The sequence below is a fragment of the Passer domesticus genome, chromosome 5, assembly GCF_036417665.1.
Source record: "Passer domesticus isolate bPasDom1 chromosome 5, bPasDom1.hap1, whole genome shotgun sequence".
Classification (NCBI taxonomy): domain Eukaryota; kingdom Metazoa; phylum Chordata; class Aves; order Passeriformes; family Passeridae; genus Passer; species Passer domesticus.
This window is the reverse complement of record NC_087478.1, coordinates 77,035,384-77,058,731: the sequence shown is the minus strand read 5'-3', so window position 1 is coordinate 77,058,731 and position 23,348 is coordinate 77,035,384. Positions and strand designations below refer to the sequence as shown.

The 23,348-nt window shown below is 39.8% G+C and overlaps 1 protein-coding gene and 1 long non-coding RNA gene across 18 annotated transcripts in view; one reads left to right on the top strand and one right to left on the bottom strand.

Annotated features, from left to right (window-relative positions):
* WNK1 (WNK lysine deficient protein kinase 1) overlaps positions 1 to 23,348 on the bottom strand; it is a 98,282-nt gene that overhangs the window by 43,275 nt on the left and 31,659 nt on the right. For 15 of the 17 annotated variants that reach the window (XM_064421224.1, XM_064421226.1, XM_064421225.1 and 12 more), the window contains exons 2-5: positions 22,435 to 22,607; positions 18,004 to 18,224; positions 15,798 to 15,955; positions 396 to 484 (exon numbers count right to left, since the gene is read on the bottom strand). In XM_064421224.1, the coding sequence (XP_064277294.1) occupies positions 396 to 484; positions 15,798 to 15,955; positions 18,004 to 18,224; positions 22,435 to 22,607 (641 nt within the window). Of the gene's footprint in view, positions 1 to 395; positions 485 to 4,335; positions 4,706 to 15,797; positions 15,956 to 18,003; positions 18,225 to 22,434; positions 22,608 to 23,348 lie in introns of those variants that run through there. The other 2 variants (XM_064421233.1, XM_064421241.1) reach the window with 1 other exon arrangement.
* LOC135301061 (uncharacterized) lies at positions 10,908 to 18,165 on the top strand. The gene is made up of 2 exons (XR_010362808.1): positions 10,908 to 11,037; positions 14,047 to 18,165. It is a non-coding gene; the product is annotated as an uncharacterized LOC135301061 (long non-coding RNA).

Below are 23,348 nucleotides of genomic sequence, written 5' to 3'. Positions count from 1 at the left end.
GAGTACCCAAAATGATCAGTCACACCAACAGAATCAAAGGGACAAAAAAGCCCAAAGGATTACAGAACAACCAACCAATCCCAATACCTGGAAACCCAGAAGGACTGTCCTCCCCTACTCTGCTGATTAGGTCAGAGTTTTATTAAAAGCAACAGAATTTCTGAATAAACTGACACTGATGGTTACTATGGCATTTACACTTTTCCTGACACTGTTAATCCTCTTAAACAATCACTGAATAAAAATCTACCAAGATCAGAAGCTGCAGAAGTAGTACTGCCTACCCAATTTCACCAGAACAAAGACCCCAGGAACCAACTGGATTTGCTATCACCAAAAGGACATCAAGGCCTCAGACAGCAGCTAGTACCTTCATCTGCAAAGCAAGCACTTACCTTTCACCTTTGTTTTGCCGAATGCATCCCTCAATAATCTCCTTCACTTCAGGGATTGCTACTTTATCAAAGCTGGCTGGCTTGACACCCTGAAACACACAAGTAACAACTGAGAAACTGCAAGGCCTATTTAAGTTTTGATTGTGTTGACAAACCACCTATTTTTACTCTCTAGATAACTGACCTAAATAACTAGTGCAAATTAAGGCAAAGTCTGACCCCAGTACTGCTGCTCATTTGTTTGTTAGTGACTTTTGCAAATGTTCCACACACACCCCTTCCCATTTTCCATCTACACTGGCACTTGGATGCTCAAGTTATGATAGGAGAACTTTTTACTTTCCATGGAAGTTGTGCAGGTTAGAGGGAAGTACACAGACTGGACTCAGAATGGAAGGAAATGGTTCCTATGTAACACTAATGCCAGAAACCACAGGATTAATTTAACAGTCTTCAAAGCATCCTGTTGCTTCCCAAAATGTTTCCAACCTGCCATTACATGAAGTAACTTTTTTTACAGGAAAAAAATTTTACAGGCAGTACAAAAGCCCTTCCACAATACACAGCAACCCTTTTTCCAATATATGCTAAATTACAAGGGGAAAGGAAAACAAAACCTAAATAAGATTAACCACCTTAAGCAGTAAAACATGCCATGAGATGTGACCATCTGGGAATTCTGAAAAACACTTCAGGCAGAGAGCCAAGCTTCATCACATAATCACAGCCAAAAGTGGTATTTTGGGGCCAATTGTCCACAACAAAATCTGGCACCCAATTTTTGATTCAGCCTTTAGTTTCAAACTCCGTATTTAGAACACCAGAATGAGAGAGGATGAAGACATGCTGTTCAAATGTTTGAACAGAGATGGTGTTTTCAAGCTAAACAATCCTGAAATTATACACCTGGTACATCTGACCCTGTCACTGCTGAATGACAACTAAACACAAAGTGAAAACCACATCCCTGAAGTACAGAAATAAATGAAGTAGCAGTACAAGCACTGTGATTTGTGCCCTAAACAGAAAGTACTTCTCCCAATATCCTACAAAATACTGGTGACATCAAGACATGATCCTTCTCTATTCCTCTGTTGTGAGCAAGAAACAAGCTTTGAAACAAAAAAGTTTGAGTCAAAACCCCAGTCTTTGCACCTACTGACCCTGTACTTGGAGTTCTTAAAAGAAAAAAAAAAAGCCAACACAAAAACCCCACACTGCGGAAAGGAAACAATTTATTTGATAAAAACCAGCATGCTCTTTCTTATAACAGGAAGGTTATCTATTTCTTTGCTCTAAAATTTGCCCTTGTGAAACTCCAGCAATTGAAATTCACAGAACTGCAGACTATACTGTGACTAGAATTAGCACTGAAACATAGCCTGCCAATGAATTAGCTGAATACTTTTAGAAGCCTTAAGAAAAATCAATGCCCCAGGGGACGAAACATCAGACCCAAGTTTGGATGGGTAGGTTTCAGACTCTAACCAGGCCCTATATAAACCTCCAGCTTCTAAGCAGGACCCAGAGCTCTCCACTCTAAAGGGATTTAGAAAACTCTGCTCATATAGTTGACTTGTCAAAGGTGCCACCTTTCATTATGACCACACTTAAAATGGTCCCAGAAGTTCAGGTTTATATTTGGAGTATAGATATTTCTATATATAATTAAATGCTCTCATGTAAAACATATATAACCTATGCAATAATTATTCAACTCCTTATTTCATATATTCCCATCTAAATTTGCCCAAGTTTAACACATGTAAGTCTTTTAAATAGCTCAAGCCTCAGACATAGCAGCCTGCACTGACATTCATTTACACTGTGGCAGCAGAAGGATGATGTCAGATCTGTGACAATCTCATTTCAGAAAACTAAAAGCTAGCATGAGGAAGACAACTGGTACAGAAAAATATCGGCATAACAAAGCCAGGATTTGATTTTTCTTGTTAATTATTGTACCACATGCTCTGTTCTTGCACAGAGCCTGAAAAGTTAAAGCTAAAGATAGATTTTTAGATGAAAAATTCAGTCTGCTACCCCACATTTCTCACTGCTGAAAGAAATTAAACACTTGTCCAAAACCTTCAGGCCCTTCCATGAGGACCATTTTACAAGACCCCATTTTATGAATTCCAAATCAAGAGTACAGTTAAAAAGTGAAGCTCCTGCCAGCCTCCTTTAGCAGAGCTCCCATGCTCCAACTGCTCCTCAGAAAATCTGGGAGAACATCACACTAGGGCCTAACCAAAACAGGATTCTGTGTTCAAGCAGCTCCCTGTTTCTCACTTTGCTCCACAGTCCATGAGAAAGGCTGCCCAAGCCTCCTCTCCAGCTCTGGACAAGCACTCCCCAGATACTGAAGTTCATCAGCTTTTCAAACCCTTTTGTTCCCTCCTGCAAGCACCAAAGGAAGTGTCAGACTATTTCATACAACAAGACAGAGGTACTATAAATTATTAAAACTGAAATCAGTAAAATCTTTTCTAACCAGAGCTGCCTACACACCTTAATCTGCCATCACACAGAAACCCAAGGGAGGCCAGGCCATGAAATTCACATAACCTTGATGTGCTCTTAAGACTGCATGAGCTGGGCAGCCAAGCATACCTTCAGCAGTTTCTGAAGCCAAAGGCAGTCAAGGAAATAGTGTTTCCTGGTTTAACCTCACTTAAAATGGTCACATTCCTGTGTGCTGCTCCTGGTCCCCTAACTCCTTAAAACAACCACAGGAAAACTCAAATCCTAATCTACTGGTCCTGTTTCCCAGTGGCAGTTCACTAAGAACTGAACAGCTAAATCCCTCTAGCATTATTTACAAGTTTGCTAAAGAAACAGCAAGAAGAGCCCTTGCCTACTCTTTTTTTTTCCTTTTGCATGTATGACAGGCACACATGAAAAAAATCAACATTTTCTCAAGCTACTCCTTTAAAATTGCACAAGCTGACAGTGCTGCTGAAAGCAACGGTGTCCTTTTCTTCATTTCCCAGTCTCACACCAGTGTAATTTCCTTTATTTTGCCAGCAAACACATTAATACAGTTGCATAATGAACCAAATCACAGCATGTATCAGACTTGAAACAAATCCAACCAAAAAAGGCAGCAGTAGCTTCCAGTGAGCTGAAGTTTCCTAAGCTGCTGCTTGAGCTCTCAAGGACAGTCAGGGCAGAACTGCTTATATTGAAAGAAGCACCAATTTAAAGTAAAAATCACTGAACTCTTAGATTTTGAGAATACCTCTAAAATATGGATGCTTATGTAGGTAGCCACAGGTGCAAAACTAAAAACTCACAGTTTGCATGTTAAGCATAAAAAGATTTCATATTCGCTTATCTTAGATGTGATGAAGTTTGTGATTTTGTCAGATTTTAACCATGTGAAAAAACATGTTTCAAAATTCAACATATAGTTATTTGATTAACTAAAAGCAAGTTAGGTATTCTTAAAAACACTGAATTTCCAGGAACCTTTGAAACCCCCAAGTATAAACTATCCAGAACTCTTCCACAATGTTTTACCTAGAAATACGTATTATTTTGCATTAGTTAGACCAAATTATTGAGTCAGTAGTTTAACATCTTGTTCTAATGCAAGAGATACTGAAAATACCATTTTCTTCATTAGAGAAGGTACTATCAATGCTGTATAACTTCAACAAATCAAAATGAAGACACGTGAAGTGTTACATGCTCTCAGACATTCTAAATTTAATTAAAAATGCATAGCAGAATCAATTAATGTTCCAGCCATGATGGTCAGGATTTTAATTTACATTTTAAAAAACTACAGGAGAAAAAGTAAAGTCAAGTTTAAAAGCTAAAGAACCAAGCTGCGCAAATGTAAGGTAGTTCAAAAGATTTGTAGAGAACTCTGATTCATGTCCAAAATACTTTCCTGTGGCTACACGGACTTGACAGAGCTGAAATTTTTACTTACCTCTTTAGAACAATCCTTGTGAGAGCAGCAACAGTGGGAATTAACAATTACAAATATGGGACAGATCTCTCTTTTTGTGAAATCCATCAGGAAAAGAGAGCCACACGCACCACAGAGTTAGCAAGGTGCTATTTTCCGATGGGACTCCACTGGGCTGTGGACTTAACGCACAGCAGAAGGAAAGCAGACATCAAGGTTAGAAGGGAGCATTGTTTCCTCTTTGACATCTCTTGCTATTTTCCAAGTCCAGTACATGAGGCTGCAGAGATCTGAGCTCAATATCTGGTTTTTTGTCACTCTAATACTAATTAGAAAGAATCAATATCAGCAAGAGGTAAGCACGTCCCTTTCTGCCTGCCCAGCCAGCTGCAAGAGGAGGAAGAAGTGACAGCAGAGGGATCCTTTACTTCCTGCATGTCCCCACCCACCCACTTGGCTGCTCTGCCTACTCTCCACCCAGGTTTTCTGCAGGAGTTTAAGGCTGTGAGTGTGGTCATCATGCAGTTCCCTCCTGCTGCTGCAGAAGTACCTCTTTGACCAGGGCAAGTAAGTCGGTCAGTGTGCTGTGCAGGGGAATGAAGGCAGCTGCTGTTTCTGCTCTCCCTTCCATGGAGCTACAAGCAGCACACACACACCATCATTCAATCTAACCAAATACAAGTCAGCACTACAATAGTAAAATGCATTTTGCTACCAGTGGCAAAGCCATCTAATTTCCTTTTCTTTTTTTCTTTAATGTAAGGGCACAGGGATTTGAAGACAATTTTTAAACTGCTGGACAATATTAGAAAGCTGCATTGTTGCTTGGTTTTCACCACATGCTCACAAACAATCCAGAGTTGTATTTTCTAGTATCTCTCACTAGCCTTCAGACCTCAACCTGAAGTTCAATTTTTTTTTTCTTCTGATACCTAGTTCCAAACAACCATTATAAAACCTGTTTATTAATCAAATGAGCTGGCCATAGATTCAGGGTTTTTTTATTATAAGGAGCAATGCTAAGAAAGATCATATACACCGTTTTAAAGATGAACTTAGCAAACTAATTTTGACAAATTAGTGGTGACGAACTCTTATAAAATTCAATTTAGAATTATCAATATCACTTTTCACCCTAAAATAACATACTCAGTTCATCAAGTATACCACAATTATAACAGTGATGTTTTTATAGCATACACCACCAGTGTTGCAAAAGCAACATTCCACACACTTAATTAAGGCCACGCTTTTCTGGGGTACACGGCATGACCTGCAAAGAACATTTCATCTTCTGACAAGTCAAGTCTACCTGTCCCAGTAGAACCACAACCCTTGCTTGGCTCTTTTCAAAGATGTTGTAACTCTAAGAGCCTGGAAAGAATTCTGCAGTAACTGATTGATCTTCTAAAACAATATGTTCTAACATTGCAGTCCAGAAGCTAATAGCACCAGCAGCAAAGTCAAATCACACAAACAAAGTAATTAAAGTGTCCATATTTCCTTTCTGCTAAGCTGTTACCATTCTAGTTTGAGCCAGTCCCAGGCTGCCACAAACCATTAATTCAGGAATTTAGAGAGAGTATGATTGCAGTGGAAAAAGAGAGCCAACCTCTTTCCCCCAGTCCCAAAGAAGCCCTCAGGCTATGGTATATATAGCATTTAAATTGGTTTACCCCGTGATCTCCTAAATTTCTCTACCTGCAATTAGTTACTTCCCCAGCCCTCAAAACCTGCATGCTTAACCATTTCACCACCTCTAATCATTAATCTTAAACCTGCTGCCTGTTCTACAAACAACGTTTCAGATTTACTTCTTTCCTTACTTCACACAGATAGATCTGAAACTGGTAAATCTCACCCCAGTTGAACTGAATACACAGTATGAAAATAAAGACTTCAGCTTAACATTTACTCAGTTCAAGAGACACATGGTTTGCCTACACAGGATTGATTTTCTTGTTCTGGTAAAAAAGCAAACTAGAATAGTTTTTATAAAGAAACAGAAATGGAACTTATTAAACAGAAGTAAAAATTTAGTTTCACTGATGTCAGTATTTTCATAGCAATTAATTCTGGACAATTGATAATTCTGCCAAGAATTAAACTGGTAAATCCCGCAGAATAAACTCTGTACCAGATCAGTATCCTAGCAGAGTAAACAGCATTACTGCAATGCAAGCAGTGGGAGCAGATGAAAGCTTTAGTGATCCAGAGCCAGCTCATGAGGCTCTGTTCAGGCCAGGACAGGCCTTGCTGTCTTCCCTTCTGATCAGAAACAACAACTGAGTATTTTGAACCCAACACCTCTTGAACTTGATAGATCTACCATCAAAATTTCCCATCTCATCTATGTGAGAGCTCTATGACACTGAAACACCTTAAGCAACTTGCCTTCACCCTCTGCAGTACAGGTAAGTTATTTAAGTCTCATGATCCCTAACTTTTTCGAAACCAACAGGTTAAGCATGTGTGCCCAGAGTTCAGAATCACACCGTGAAGACAATGGCAATGCTGTAGAATTTATACAGGCCTGCTTGCTGCAACCTCACTAACCACAATTTAGATACTCTTCAATTTATCACCTTACCTCAAAAACATTTTGAGGCATTGACAAAAAAATTAGAGGTCAATCACAACAACAAATTGACAGATGTACAGAACTAAAGTTGTTATACACACAAGATATCTATGTATCTTGATTGTCACACTCAAACTAATTGCTTCTGCCTGAAATTTGTATGAGAGAAGTTTTGGTGAAAAGGATAAAACAGACTCCTCATTCCATGAGCAATCTTTGTTCACCATCACCTTCACAAACATATCCTACAGGTGATCTGCAAGCCCAAGAGCTGGAGAACACTGACACTGCCTACTCAACCTACTTCTCAGTCAGTGTCTCAGTACTGCACTTCTATCTGCTAAAGCCAGAGATTTTACAGAATTCAAAGCCTTACAAGACTGCTGTAGTAGGCTACAGTTCTGTTACTTCACTCCCACATGCTTAAGTTTGAACAGGGACTAGTCATAACTCTTCTTAGAAATGCTGCAAGCATTTCCAGCACTCTCAAGACAAAGGCAGTAACTGAAGTCAAAACCCACTGTATTTGTAGTAATACTAAAATGCTCTGCACTACTGCAGAATATATACTACAGCTCAGAGCTATCCCCCTGACAAGTGATCCAGCCCAGCAAAAGTTATTTTTTTACTCAAGACATGAAAGTCCACTGCTCTTCAGAACCACCAGGTAAATAAAATATCTATTTTAGAAGTCCAAAGAATCTGAAGCTAAGAATACTGTTTCAGTTTTTTATAAAAAATCACTAATTAATCACAACAGCTACTATAATTGCAGCAATTCTAATGTACAGAATAAATCAATCAAGCTCCAGAACAGGAAATTTTGTACCAGGACAGAATTTCTCAGTGCACATCTGGCTAACAATTAGTATATGGTGCATGGAACAGTGAAAAGGACCTTGTTTGGAAACACAAAGTATGAGGACAGAGGTTCTTCTGAAACAGTAAAGCCTGATTGGACAGGTAGATCAGGAACTAACTCTTTTACTCTTGAACAAAACCATAAAGGTAAGATCAGTTGCATCTACCACACAGAGTTCTTTAACCTCACCCTTAGAAGCAGAGATGCTGCCTCTAATGTGAATACCTTGAGCTAGCTCCATGACCCTTTGCTTTACTGGGACTTCAGCTTGAAAATGGCTTTCAAAAAAAACCAAAGCCAGACATGCCTAGACACACATTTCAGTTATATAAATTTAGAAATGCCACAGTGGCACAATACTAGAAGTGTCTGTCTTCTATTTTCAGTATGGAAAACATGTTTTTGAAAAATGAAATTGTATTAGTTGCACCCTCTGCTTTAATCTGCTCCCACTCTGGTAGAAAATAATTGTTCTGCACTCATTTTTAATTCATGTACAGTTACTCAAAAGCCACAGATTAGTTCCACTGGACTTCAAACTGAATTTAAATAATGATGTAACATGGGCCACAAAACCATCTGGTACCAGAACTAGCCTTTAGAAAGGATTATCTACTTTAAAAGCCTAAGGTAATGTTGCAAGCACCAAAAATAGTGCACAATTCCAACAATGCACCAAAAGTCACCATGCCTTTTATTTTCAGACTTATTCTAATAGGAGTGAAGACTTCCCTGGAGTTATCCCATTCCTACCCCTTGCAACTATAGCAGTACAGCTGGCAGGACAAGAAATAGTAGCCTATGCATTCTTAGTGTCAGTATTTTTAACCAGTGGCACTCTGTGACAAATAACATTGAACCATCAGTCTCCCCACAGGAATGCTTCAGTGATTCACCAATCACAGAATTATAATGGTTCTCCTCACTATGCAGAGCCAGGCATTTTAAAAACACTTATCACCTCCCTGTTCTTAAGAGCCACCTTCCCATCTCTTGTGAAATTAACCTCAGTTAATGTAAGAACTAAATGGTTGTCAGTAGAGGATAGAATATTAAATACTAGGATCATAGTTTTGAGAGATCTCATCCTTAAAAGATACTTTTAAAACTCTTCAAATTTTTAAAGATACATTATTTCATCCACTTTCTGGGAACTTACTTAGGTTTCTAAAAATACATCTAAAAACTCTGCATTACTGCTACATTTCAGAAATTAAATTACACTTGATTTTATGCAGAACCAATGTTCACAATCCTCCACTCCTTTCGATTCCTGATGATCTTAAAATCATATCCTGTTCAAAACTCCCAAAAGACAGAACCCAGGCTCATCAGTGAGCAACGTAAGAAAGAAATAGCTCCCTTTACTTCAAACCAAGTTTGTTTCACATCAATATCGACAAGAAAACTTTAGCTGTGATCTTAAAGCTTTTGATGCTGAACAGTGAATTACTTTTAGAAAAAAAATTCAGCTGAATAAGTCTTTTCCCTTCCAAACTCAGGCATCACCTGACTTAGCTGTGCAAACAACACAAAATCAACAGACTGGGTCAGGCTGGAAGGGACCACAGTGGTCATCTGCTCCCAGCTCCCTGCTCGAGCAGGGCCATCCCAGAGCACATGGCACAGGATTGCCTCCAGAAGGTTCTGGAATATCCTCACTGAGGGAGACTCCACACCCTCTCTGGACAATCTGTTCCAGTGCATGATCACTGCACAGGAAAGAAGTTCTTCCTCATATTCAGGTGGAACTTCTGTGCATCAGTTTCTGCCCATGGCTCTTGTCCTATTGCCTGGCATCACTAAAAACCTGGCTCCATCCTCTGACACCCTCCCTTCAGACACTCAGACACTGATAAGGTCCTCTCAGTCTTCTCAAGGCTGAACAGGTCCAGCTCCCTGAGCCTGTCCTGAGAGAAAGATGTTCCAGTCCCAGCATCAACTTTGTTGCCTGACAGGCTCAAGCTGATCACTGCTTCTCCTTACCTGGATCACTGTAACTTATTAAAGAGGACTTCTAAAATAACACATAAGACTGCTTAAGATATTAATGCTTCAAAAATCCTTGAATTCCTACCTTCTACTTTTAAGGCTCTATGTTTCTGAATTGATGAGTCGGTGACTGAATCCCCACACAGGAAGATTCTACACTCTTAAAGCTGTTACAGCAAAATGCTTGGGACTGAGGTGAACATCTACAAGAGGCAAGAGCTAGAAGTTTAAACGTTCTTTAGTTCAGTGAGTGTGAGGCAAAGGAATTGCACATGATGTGCAATTTTCTTTTACATTTCACACTTTACTGCCAGGAGTTTCTTCTTGGAAGGAATACAAGCGTTTACCCTTTCTTTCAATTAATGTTTCCTGTGTTTGGTTGAAGGCTGTAGCCTTTCAATACCTGCTTTCACAAAGGATCACCTTCTCTGTTGGAGGGTTTCCTCCCCTACTTTTCCACTGATTTTTTTTTTCCAATGCTTTTTTTACTAGAAAAGTTTGTAGGAAAGATATCTCCATACATATTCAAACCAGGTCAAAAAATCAAGTCACGCAAGGTAAAGAAAACAGTTTCATTCATGTCTAAAAAAATGTTACATATGACTTCCAGGAAGTAGAAGAAGAAATTATTCACCACTCATTAAGTACTGCAAGTAAAATTCTTCATATGTCTAAAGGTTTAGTATTTTTTGTCTGCTACTTAAGACCCCTGAGGAAGAAGAAGAAAATAAGAGCTGGAATACTTTGTCCACTGCACCTCTAGTGAAAATGAAGCAGTTGACTGGTCTAGACAGTTATGACACCTTACTTTCAAGACACTAAAGAAAATATTAATTTTATCTCCACTGACCAAACTACAGCACTTTGTAACTGCCTTGTTTCCAGCAAAGAGAATGACCTTCACCCTAACCAGTGAACGCCAGTTCCCACCAGTTAGGGAGATTAAGGACATTTAAACCAGTTAGACACTGCATGGTCAGGTTACTCATTATGTGCCTTGTTCCCTCAGGCCCTTTTTTAAGCTCTGGAGAACAGAGAAGAAAAATGTTATGCCTGCTGTGGAACATTTTAGTACTGAACAACCTTTTTTTTTTACAACTCAAAAAATGCAAAATGCTTTTTCTCCCCCCCTTCTGATCCTAAGGCCAGCTCAGACAACAGACATTTGTTTAGAGAGAACAGACTGGACTTCTGGTGAAAGGAAGGACAAATACAAAACTTCACTTTGTCAAAGAAAGCATGGAGAAAATCAAGTACAGAGCACAAGTCCATCAGGAAAACTTAAAAGGTAAGTTTATAAGATGGGAGGGGTGAGAAAGAACAAGGGAGTTTTCTGCTCATACTTAGATGATTAGTACATTTGAAACTGAGGATGGCTTTATTATCTTCTTTGCAATGAACATGTTTGGATTTTTATGTTAGTGGTAGGTATGCAAGGAGGAGAAAAATCTGCGTAATAAACATAATAATTGTCTTTTTACTGGTCCTGGGACTAGTCAATCACCTAGCAAATTTAAGCCTTTGGATATTCAAGTATTAGAGATCTAGATTTTGAAGCAATAGCTTGGGTTTCCATGGTCCCACCAGAGGCTGAGGCAAAGCAGCTGAAGTTACTGCAGTTAGTTATGCCTTCACTGCATTGATGCCCAAACAGACTAAATTAAGAAATCATACTTAAGATGTTTGTTCTATAAATATCTCTTTTTCCATTTAAATGCACGTGTAGCTCATTTCAAATATGTCTTGTGACAAAGTGTTTAATTGCAATATGCATGGAACAGGTCAAATAAAATATACCAGTCTCCTGAGAAGAACAAAGACAGGGAAACCCTCCTGAACTTTACCAAGCTCTTACACTCTTTTGTTTTTTATGCAAGCAAGTAAGTAAAAGAATTATGTATCTTGATTTCATTTTGCATTGCATCTCTCTGCATTACTTGGATAGAGAGCAGAATTGAAAAAAAAAAAAAAACCACAGAAAAAGGGGATCCATTCCCTAATCTAACAGCATTCCACACAGCTGTGCTTGCACGAGAGGACATGGGAGAAAAAATTAACCAAAGGAGAGAAAATCAGTACTTTAACTATAGTGCAGCTTGTTATCAATTCATTGCAGGTTTAGATTATTTCTTTTCTGAGGCCAAGCAGGCATCAGTAAGTGCTCACTGGATGCATTCAGCCCCAGCTGAGGAGATACTGCTTAAACCTCAGAGACTTCCCCATCCCACAGGAAGGTAAAAATCCAAAAAGCTGTAATTCTTTAAGCACCGACTACTAATTTACTTGGAACCATTTCCAAAGAGCTGCAGAAGATGGCTTCAATTAAGAAAACAGGGTTTTGAGACAAAATTGCAACATTATGATTTAATGAAAACAAAGATAAAGGCTAGATTCCTTTATGCTTGAGTGACAAGCCATGCAGATGTCTTTCCTTTCTAAAGAAACTGCTAGTGAAAGGATCTGAACTGAATATGCTAAAGGGTGCAAGTCAATATTTTGTGTTAAACTGCTGATTTCCTTATCAGAACAGTGAAACAAAGTTTAGCATAACACCTTGAGCCCTACAAATTCTGCACAGTTGTGTTTAAGCCAGGTATAAACCCAGGTTACTCTGTTAAAAGAATTCTTCTAAAGTAATCCAGAATAACAATTTAATTGCACTTGTGTTTCTTGGGCCACGGAAAATTCAGGAACTTTATCCTAGGACTGTGTTAGTGAATTACAGGAACTTCCCAGTGAGAGAATGCAGACAGTATAAATGAGCATCTTAGGAACAGCAGGCTTATGCAGCAAAGCTATTGTCCAAGATGTGAAGCAACAATTACTGCCTGGGCCAAAAAATGTCTCATCTGTGAGAGGAACTTCAGCCTTTAGATTCAAATTCTAGATCTGTGCTTGCCAAGGTCTGTTATTTAACAAAAATCCACTTCCAACCATGAGGAAAGACCCTGAACCAAAGAAGTAGAACAGGACTGAGTACTCTGAGCCATACTGCAAAGCTGCAGTATCTGGGCATCAGCCAGAGCCATCCTTATCACAAAAGGTGTCAGGTCAAAACTCACTGCAGCTGATGGCCTCCTAAAAAGAGACAATGCACAGCCAAAATGAGAAAAAAGAACATAAGCTGGTATTTCCAAGAGGTTCTGAGGGGACACCCTGGGCATTAAGAGACCTTTTACAGGATTCTGTCCTAAGCAATAGCAAGGATTTAAGATAATGGAGCAACTTTGCTTTTTACTAAGCCTAATAGTTCCTGCAAAGAGGATGAGGGAAATTAATTAATTTAAATACATATGGCCTGCAGTGAGTGACTGCACATTTTGATCTTCTTGCCTTTGGGGTTTCAGTGCTTTTTAAGCTCCAACATGGTATGACCTTTCATGACTTTCATAGCAGACCATTCCTACTGTCCTTCATTCTGCTCTCTGTACACACCCAGATCAAACAATCCTTTCAATTTAAAGCACAGTAGGACTGTAGCTGCTACCTCAAAACACCCCTAAAGATGTCCAGGGGTTGAAATGGAGATGCTAAACATATTCCACAAAGCACACCCACTTCCAACATACATTAGAAGAGATGTGTTGGTAAGTACTGCTCAAGTCACTTTTGCAGGAGGGGGTTTTCTGCCTTCTCTTTTATTGATAGTTCACACACTGTCCTTTCAAGCACTGAATTTGGCAAATGGTTCACCCCTCACCCACAAATGCACACATGGTCTAAACTTCTAACATCTCTAAAATCTTCTAAATCTAAAACTACCTGGCTCTTTTTCACATTGGTTCACAGAGCTTTCATGGAGTGGTAACAAGAATGCCAGGAGTATTTAATTTCACTTTTATAACACAGATCTCTTTCCACATTATTGAACATTAAATCCTCCATTATCAGTTAAGCACAGGATTGTGCTTTATTTCCACATAATGTTGTCTTGCCTTCATTGAAAGCTCTCCTTGAAAATTCTTCACATTTTGTTTCTGGTTGGTTTTGTTTTGAACAAACTGATTTGCAGCTACACTGAAATAAACAACCCCAAAAATACCAAAGCACACAGACTTTGGAAGCAGACAAACATACATTTCATTTTCTTTACCTTCCTCTCCTTTGCTACTTCTGAAATAAAACTTGCTGGATTTCATATCAAAGTGTATCTTACAAGCTCTCAAGCAGTAAATTAAATAGTTGTGAGGAAAAAAAAAAATCAACCAATGAACTTGATTTGTGAACCATCAGCAGAGTAGAAGAGAAGGTGGTGTTGGACAGACCAAAAAATTGCCAGTGTTTCTCACACATTTAGAATTTCCACCATCAGCCAATAACAATGGGGAGAAAGGAGCACCACACACAACAAACAAGTGGTAAGTGGAACCTGCTAAGTCCTTAGGTAACTCTTCCTGCTACAAGTCCCTACAAAGCTTTCCAGTTATGTACTTGAAAGACCAGGGGAAAGACCTGGGGATTTACAAGCCTGAGGTTGTCACAGCAGCTGATTCTCACCAACATCCCAGTTCCTAGCAGGGTCCTTAAGGAACAGGCATTTATATTAGGCAATGTCCATGCAAATTTTGCTGCTCTGGCTCTGTCCAAGACACATCCATAACAGGTAAAAGGTACCACTGAGACAGTTCTGGTGAGATACATAGCTTTCTTTCATTGATCCCAACTGCTTCCAGGACAGATGATGCTGTACACAGAGTAAGGACTAGACTTTAGCCTAGTTCTTAACTATTCAGAAAATTACAGGTAAGTTTGCCAACACACAAAAAAACTAAATTTAAAAAAAAAACCCTATTCTGAATGTATATACATGTATATAAAAAGATATTCCAGTGTCTGTGCAAAACACTGAAGTGACCACTTATGCCTTTTTTTTCCCCTCCAATATTTCCCTGAAAGAAAGGGATAATCTTATTTCACCAAGCCTCTCTTCAGAATTCATTGCTTCTGACATGAAGACTCTTCTCCAACTCTAAGTCAGGAATTGTATCTCTATCTGCAGTGTGAGGCATCAGGAATAAGAGAGCATTTTATTTTTCCAAAGCTGGCAAGTTGTTTATTAAATCTGCAACTTCTCTGAGATAACATGCTCCAAAAGAATTAACAGGAACTCATTTGTTTATGGACAAAGAGGTAAGTCTGGGGTTTTTTTTCCTCCTTTGCACATATGTACAGGTATTCTGAGAAATCCAATTTGAGTTTCCACTTCCCCAAGCAGCCACCTCACTATTCTTTCTGAATGCTTAGGTCACAAGGCTGAACATGTTTGTTCCAGTGTATTGGTACAGTCTTCACAACACTGCCTTAGATATCACAGATTAAATCTAGCCACACCATACTGCACCTTTGTAGCACTACAGTTCTCCTTCCTGCACTCAGGGTCTGCATGTTCCCCTCAGTCTGGTCAGATGGGTCAGCTCTGATCTCTTGATTGCCTTCTCAGCCCTATTTGTTTTCTCCCACAATGCCTCCACCACTACACTTGCCCAGTACTTACCAGGGTGGAATAGCTTCCTGCTATTTATCAAGTATTTCCACTTCATCATCATAAGAAGTGCCCCCAAAATACAGGAGCTAAGGGCCACTCAGAATTCAATGAACTATTAAAATCACTCTAGGTAACTGGCAGGCAGCTAAGCCAGTGCTCAAATCTGTTATCCAGCTTTATTGCAGAGAACAAGGTTACCAGCTACTCTTCAAGACAGAACTACTTCCACCATCCCCCAAGTGTCTTAGAAAATAATCTGTTATTATTCTAGTGCATTTATTTTTTCTAGTTTGCTTTGGGGGGTTGGTTTCTTCATGTTTTTTTCTTCTATACTGAAAGAAAAGTAGGAACACTTCCAAAATTTTATTTTCATTCACGTATTTTACAAGCATCTGACAGATGTTCGGTGAGTTCGACCACCCTGTAACTTCGCACTCATCCCAAAATAATCTCTTCCCAGGCTGTTTTCCCCACACACACTTGCACAGCACTGGTGCTACCCAGCTGCAGTCCTTTGCTGCTAAGAGCAGTAGCTTTAGACTGGGCAGTGAGGAGGGACTTACACTGGTCACTCGGCGGTAGATCTGCGCAGCATTTTGGCACTCGGAATAAGGATATTCAGACGTGGCCATCTCTAGCATACACATCCCAAAAGCATACACATCAACGGACTCATCATATTTCTCCTCATACATCTCGGGGGCCATGAACTCTGGGGTACCTTAAATTAAAAGAACGATTCAGACTCTAAATGTCTCAAAGCGAGCAGAGGCTGCTGGCGTTACTCACCGCAGGGGCAAGCGGCTGGGCAAACCTGTGAGACAAGAGAAAGTGGAGGCAAAAAGAAGAGGGAGGAAACCCTTAGTGACTCTGTTGCACCAATGTACTTTGTGAGTCTTCCATTGCAAGGCCTTTATGGAATAACAATGGCATGTGAGAACTGATGCAATTCCCTGTTTAGGTATGTTAGTTGATACAAATGGCAGAACAGACTGGATTAGCCTGAAATCAAACACGAGGGGAGGGGATAAGAAGAGGGGAAAAACTGTAGACTAGCCATAGGCTGCAAACCAAATACTAAGGAGAGTTAAGGCACTTACCTTTTCTCCCTGTAAGAAAAGAGGCACATTAAACCTTGTTTCATAAATTACCTGACTGCCCTCTGCTGCAAAAGAAGTAGTACTGGTAAGAGCCCATAGCTAGTCTCCGACCTGGTGCTCTCCATCTACTTGCTGAAGTAGAATGGGTCAGATAAGGCCTTGCAATGAAAAGCTCTGTTGTTACAAATAAAAATCTCCGTGAAAAGAGGATATAAAAGGTAATTTTCTGCAAAGGCCACTCACCAGAGCCCTTTTCTTCATATACTTACCTTCCCACCTGCAGTATATTTATAGGCCTACTGCAGATACAGGCATTAGTGAGGGACACCCTACAGTCAAAAATACTCAGAAATACAGAGAGATTGAGTTACAGGCATAGAGCGTGAGATTCAACAAGTCCCATTTAAATAGTGTCCAGAAAATGATTGCCCAGTGAAGCATCACAGATCCCCTCTGCAAACAAAGGGACTGCATTGTATGATCAGATTTTCTTTAAGCCACAGATGCAAGTTTGCTTTTTGTAAATTTAAACACAGAATTATTTCCTGCAGACACCAGATTCCAGGCAATTTACAGATCATTCTACAGCCCATTGCTTGTTTTCACCAGACTAAACCAAAGAGAATGTAAATTGCAGTCATTTATCCAAGGCTAATCATTAACAGATAACTATGTAACAGATGGTAATTTTCCAGTGATAAATTTGAAGATATAACAAATATGCTTTAGAAATTATGGTTTTTAACACCATTCTTTTATTCCCTATTAATACTTTGACCTGGTTAAGAAGCAGGAAATATTTCAGTGACAGCTTGCAAGAAAATTTACAGGTATACGCCATTGATCCCAGCTAGGAATCTGGCACAGGACTGTTGAGCAATGCTGAATTTTAGCAAGCTCTAAATACTGGGAGTGAAAGAAACTTCATTCCCTGCAGTCTATTGACCCAACTGTAAAAACAAAGCTGATAAAACCAATTCTTTCAAGAATTCTCAAGAAAGATCACACTAGTTCCACCAGATCAATTTCTGAAAAAGGTTATGAATGGATACACAGGGACAGAGCCAGAATAAAGCACTATTTCCCAATGCACCCTCTTAACTCACACAAATCCACATTCTACAGACTCCCTGAGTAAGGTGTTATACCCACAGTCTGTGTTATTATTTAAATACATATTATATGGTCTTTCTTTGGTACACCTCAGTTTCAGATTACTCACAAGCTGCAAGACATTCAACATTAACCCCTGGTCACAATGAAAAAAAATTTGGCTGTATGAACTAATGCTACACTAAATGTCAAAATGTTGTTTGGTCTTCAAAATGCATTTGTACATTTCTTGAAGCAGCACCACAAAGGTAAGATTTTTATGCAGTGAAGAGTGGTTTTATCAACAATGTTGCACAAGATTGTTGGGCAGGACAAGAACTCTATATTCTCAAATAGCTAATGTTAATACATAAATAACCAAAGCACAACCAAAATTTCAACATGTCTTTGCATTAGGAACACAGAATGCCCTCAGCAACCAAGAGACAAAGCCTACATATTTTCAGGCTTTGACCATGTACCTTTATAAGCATGTTTTTTTAGGAAAGTTCCTAAAACACTGAAGTCTCCAAAGAGGTAGACTGGCTTAGCAGCCTCCAAAACAGGAGAGGCTTACCTATCACACTTTTGGCAAAAGAAGCTCGTTTCAGGGTTGCCAGACCAAGGTCTCCAATCTTGACTGATCCAGTGGGGCCAGTAATGAAGATGTTGTCACATTTTAAGTCTCTATGAATGATGGGAGGAGTACGAGTGTGTAGAAATTGTAAGCCTTTCAGTATCTGACGGCACCAGCTCCGTAGTACTTTAATTTTCATCACTTTAAATCTTTTCAAATACCTAATGAAAAAAGTAACAATAGGTTAAACAGATCCTGCTAACAAATAGTAGATTAAGCTATACCATTTGCTGTTTGGAAGCAAAGAAACAGTAATTAATGATGTATAAATTTAATTGTCCATTTTAAAATCTACCTGAGCATTTCACTACTTCAGAGGAGCTAAAGATGATTCCCCTCTAGAAAACCCATCCCCTCTTTTCTAGCCAGCAGACTATAATGACAAAACAACAATGTGAAAGCTTGGTGTACATAGCTGATAACACCTCTGCATACAAAATCATTCCACAGTATTTAAACAGCTGGATTGCTAAATTTCAAGGCACTGCTTCAATGACAAATTATTCAAGGCTCATTAATTACAGCTCCTTACCTATTTAACTTCTCAAACACTGACAATCTCTACTTTGATTAATTATAACTGGGGGGAAGGTGGGTCACTAGATCCAAAATGTTAACAACCAAAAAAAGTACACAGCTGTGGAAAACTGCAAGAGCTTTTCAATCAGTCCCTCATTTACAAGAGTAGGCAAGCTCTCTGTTCAAGGTTTCCACACTACATTTTAAATCTGTTTCAAATTTACCTGTGGAGTTAGCAACATAATTAGATATTCTTAGAGATCCCCTCCCTGGTGCAGGACAGGGTTTGATTACCTGAATCCAACTGGTACTACTCATTACTTCAAAACTATGGACAGATAGAGACAGGGCAGAGAAATCTTTAAAAAGGCTCAGTCAAATAACTGAGGTGGAAGAGTTTATACAGAAGTCTGTATCCTTCTGCAGGTAGAATGCAATCCAATCTTAACTGTTCTATCTTTGCCACTCCTTGAAACCCTATGTAAGAAGAGTCAAATTTCATACCAAAAATATTTTTCAATGAGCATGACCTAAGATCTTATTCTGTTACTTAACTTCAGCAGATTAGAGATGCCACAAGGTGAATAACCTCTGACAGTTTTCAAGTGCTTTCCAGCAGGGTTTTCTCTCAACCTCTATTTGGGTAACATGATTTGAAGTGAAGAGCTGTTTTGTTCCTTCTGAAAAGGTACAGGCCAGACTACATGTAGAGAAAGGACCTAGCATGCTCTGTAGAGCAAGGACTTCATTCTTGTTCGGGAAATGTTACTCAGGCAGAGTCTCAGATAAAGATCAGTTTCACACTACAGAAAGACTGCTAGTAAATTCTGTGACCAGCATGGAGTCTAGCCACCACAATCTTAAAACTAAAATCAAGTTGTGTTCAATTATTCCATGGTAGTGGTCACTCTCTTCTGCAGATTCACTTAACTAGGAGATACAGTTCCGATGAAATCAATCCGCTCCAACACAGAAATGCAGTGTATTCATCCCTTTCACTTCAATTTCTCCAGTTCAAAACAAGATCTGGAAAATCAAGTTGCTAGCAATGATCCCGCTGTGAAAATAACTCTGTAAAAGCAATTGAGTCAGTTCCAGAGGAAATCAGGTGTCAGAATGTCAAGGAAGGCAGGGAAAGAGCCAAGCCAAGGAAGGAGATCAACTGAAGGAGGTTCTGAACCACATCAGCTACCACTTGAATTCCTGCTATTGACACAACCCTCATTCATCTCTCTTGAGCCCGTTCCAAAGATCACATGGTAGGGGCACTTCAGTTCAGCATCTGGAATCCCTAATTACATTCTTGGTTACAAATATGCTAGTCCACTGCCAGCTTTTCCCTGTTGAAGGACCTGGATCCAACAATCACCCAACACTGTGCAGTGTGGCTCTCATTGTTCCATAATACTAACCTGAATTAACTCACATGTCACTTCATGCAGAACACAACTGAAAATGGAAGCACATACAAATACACAAAAATACACAAGCCTAATAGGCAGTGTGTTTTCACTTTTCCTACTATCATAGAATAACCTGGGCTTTGAAGAGACCTCAGGAGGTTTCCAGTCTCAGTTTCTGCAATTACAATTACACAGAGCTCAAGGAGCTATAGGAATCCTTATTAAACTAAAACATGAGAAAATTTCCTTTAAGATACCATCACACTCGTATTCTGTTCATTTTTTTTACAGTGACAAGAATGTCTATGTCCCAAGCACCAAAAGAAGAAAGTAATCACTTTTATCAGATGCAGGTAAGGTAAACATGTTGTAAAAAGATATGGAAGTAATAGTCAAATAGATGCAAACACAAGTGTACAGTGTAAATCTAGGAAAATGCCACAAGCACATGAAGTACTTAATTAAGGCACACCTGAAATCTCCCATACAGTTCACCTGTCAAGCCTCAACAAAGTGGACTAGAATCAACTAAATCACAGCTGTAACACCAGCTATACAAGAGTAGAGAAAAACCCTAGGCAGAACTCTACATGTCCAATTAAAGACCCTATTACTTTTTTCTGGATTAAATAAAAAGACTTTATTTCAAAACACAAAATAATCCCACAGACAGAAAAACTGGGGTATTTCTTCCTACCAACAGCCTACTTTATAGTTGTCTACTATTACTTCATCATCTTGCCTATGACATCACATAAGCCAATCCAAATATTAAAATCTATGAGAGGGATAAAGGAGTAAAAAAGGGAGAAAAATAAATTTAGCACTACACATTCAGCAGAAAATTAGGTAAACTTTATTTAAAGGCATCAGTACAGAGGTGCAAAACCATTAACTTACTATTTGTCTGAAAACAGCACATTAAGCAGCAGATCTATTCTTTTACCTGAAATACCTTAAGCAACCTGAGAAGGGTCTGCACTGAACATATGCTTAAAGAATGTTGTCATATCCTTAGCCACCCAGTACTATTTCAAGAGACAAATACTTCCCTGTAACTGCAGCCCAGACTCCCAGAGAGCCATTTTTCTTCTTAAGACTGTCCACTTGTAGCCATCAATAAGCACAGTAAAAACACAAGATATTCACAAGCTATTTCAGCCAAAGAGAAGGCAAACTGTTTCCAGCTCCTGCAGCCTGCTTACACATGTAGGGTGTGAATGCCTCTCCAAGAGTGAAATGGGCACTGAACAAAGTGAGGGATGCAGAACCCCTTTATGGCAGAGCTGGCAGCTTGACTCCAGCACAGGGATGGTGGCTGGCACTCAGGACACACTCCCAGAGAGGAGCAGAACCCCTTTATGGCAGAGCTGGCAGCTTCACTGCCAGCACAGGGATGGTGGCTGGCACTCAGGACACACTCCCAGAGAGGAGCAGAACCCCTTTATGGCAGAGCTGGCAGCTTCACTGCCAGCACAGGGATGGTGGCTGGCACTCAGGACACACTCCCAGAGAGGAGCAGAACCCCTTTATGGCAGAGCTGGCAGCTTTACTGCCAGCAGAGGGATGGTGGCTGGCACTTGGGACACACTCCCAGAGAGGAGCAGAACCCCTTTATGGCAGAGCTGGCAGCTTGACTCCAGCACAGGGATGGTGGCTGGCACTCAGGACACACTCCCAGAGAGGAGCAGAACCCCTTTATGGCAGAGCTGGCAGCTTTACTCCCAGCACAGGGATGGTGGCTGGCACTCAGGACACACTCCCAGAGAGGAGCAGAACCCCTTCATTGCAGAGCTGGCAGCTTCACTCCAGCACAGGGATGGTGGCTGGCACTTGGGACACAGTCCCTCTGGGGCAGAGAGCAGAGCCCCCACGAGCCCCACACACTGTGGGAATCCCTCACAGCAGCTGCAGCTCCAGCACTCTCCTAACTCAGCATTCAGCACACCACGAGGTGCACTCGGCTGCCTCACAGGTCCAAGCTGTAGGATTTTTATATGAAGCTTCAGCAAGTTTCAGATAAACCAATAGGTGGTAATTTTTTTTCTTTTTACATGTTATTTGCATCCAAAACCTCCCAAAAAAGGTGAATTAATTTGAGCTTTGAACTTTATGAACTAGCTCATCCTCAACAGAAAGCAGCTGGAGAAAAAAACAAACAAATTCTGAGAAGTGAAAACTAAGTATTGCCTCTGTGAGCTCTTAAAATTCAAAAGTCTTGTGCATGTGCTTACTGGGACATCACAAGTAAGAACTGACAAGCTTGCTAACTTAAAAGATGTTCTACCATGCCCTGCAATGCTAATAATGCTCCTCTCAAACAAGAATGTTCCTACAGTAGGTTATCCTTCAACAGAAGGGCTCTGTTCTCATTTATTCTAAATATCACCTACTTCTAGCTCTCTAGGGTTGTGCTAATGAAACTGAAACACTGCCTTAATTTACTTACGTTTTTAATGTTCCAGACGTCATGAGTTCCGTCACAAGAACAATACACTTTTTTCCTTTGACTGTAGACTCCCAGGAATCATAGAACCTGACAATATTGGGATGCTGAAGCCCTTTCAGCATCCCAGCTTCCTCTTTAAATCTTTGTCGCTCTGACTTGGACAGCTTCCGATCCTAATGAAAAAGAAAAGGAGCATCAGAAAGTTTTGCTTTATTTTCTTATTGAAAGGCAGCGACTTGAAAACAGTTAGGTACACACAAGAATCACATCTCTTAAATTTGGTTTGCAATTACCTTGAAATATTCTGTTTTGAACACATTCTATTACGGTCTTTTTATAATATGTTGCTTTTTATAATTCTATTGCTCTCAGGGTTAAGCACTGCACATCTGTAGATTGACTCCTCTTTCTGCTTTCTCCCACTTTACTACTTTAATAAATTTAGCTGTTGCCTGACTTGGGGCAGAAAGAGGATATAATGTCTTGAACACTTCAGTGTCTGAGAATGAAATCAGATCATTTAAAGCATGTCCTTCTCATGTTGTACATAACTTTTCATTATTCCTAGATGTCTGTCCTGACCACTGGTTAACAGATGGGATTAGCCACCCATAGAGGGGGTTAAGCATCAAACCTCTGTTAACACACAGTTGTTCCTGTAGCTGTAGACCATCAAGTGAATGAATTGGATTTTCTCTGATTAAATGCAGAACCTCACGATTGAGCAAGTTTCCTGAAATCTTATGTCAACAAAACCAAAAAAATGTAACTCCCAGGAGAGACAGAAAGCAATCTTTTGGTCAGAGGCTGAACACAAAACAGCCTTCCTGGACAATACTGTTGTGTTGCAGCTGGCTGTCAGCTATTACCTGAACAAGCAGCACATCTCAAAGAGAAGACATCTCATTGTGCCA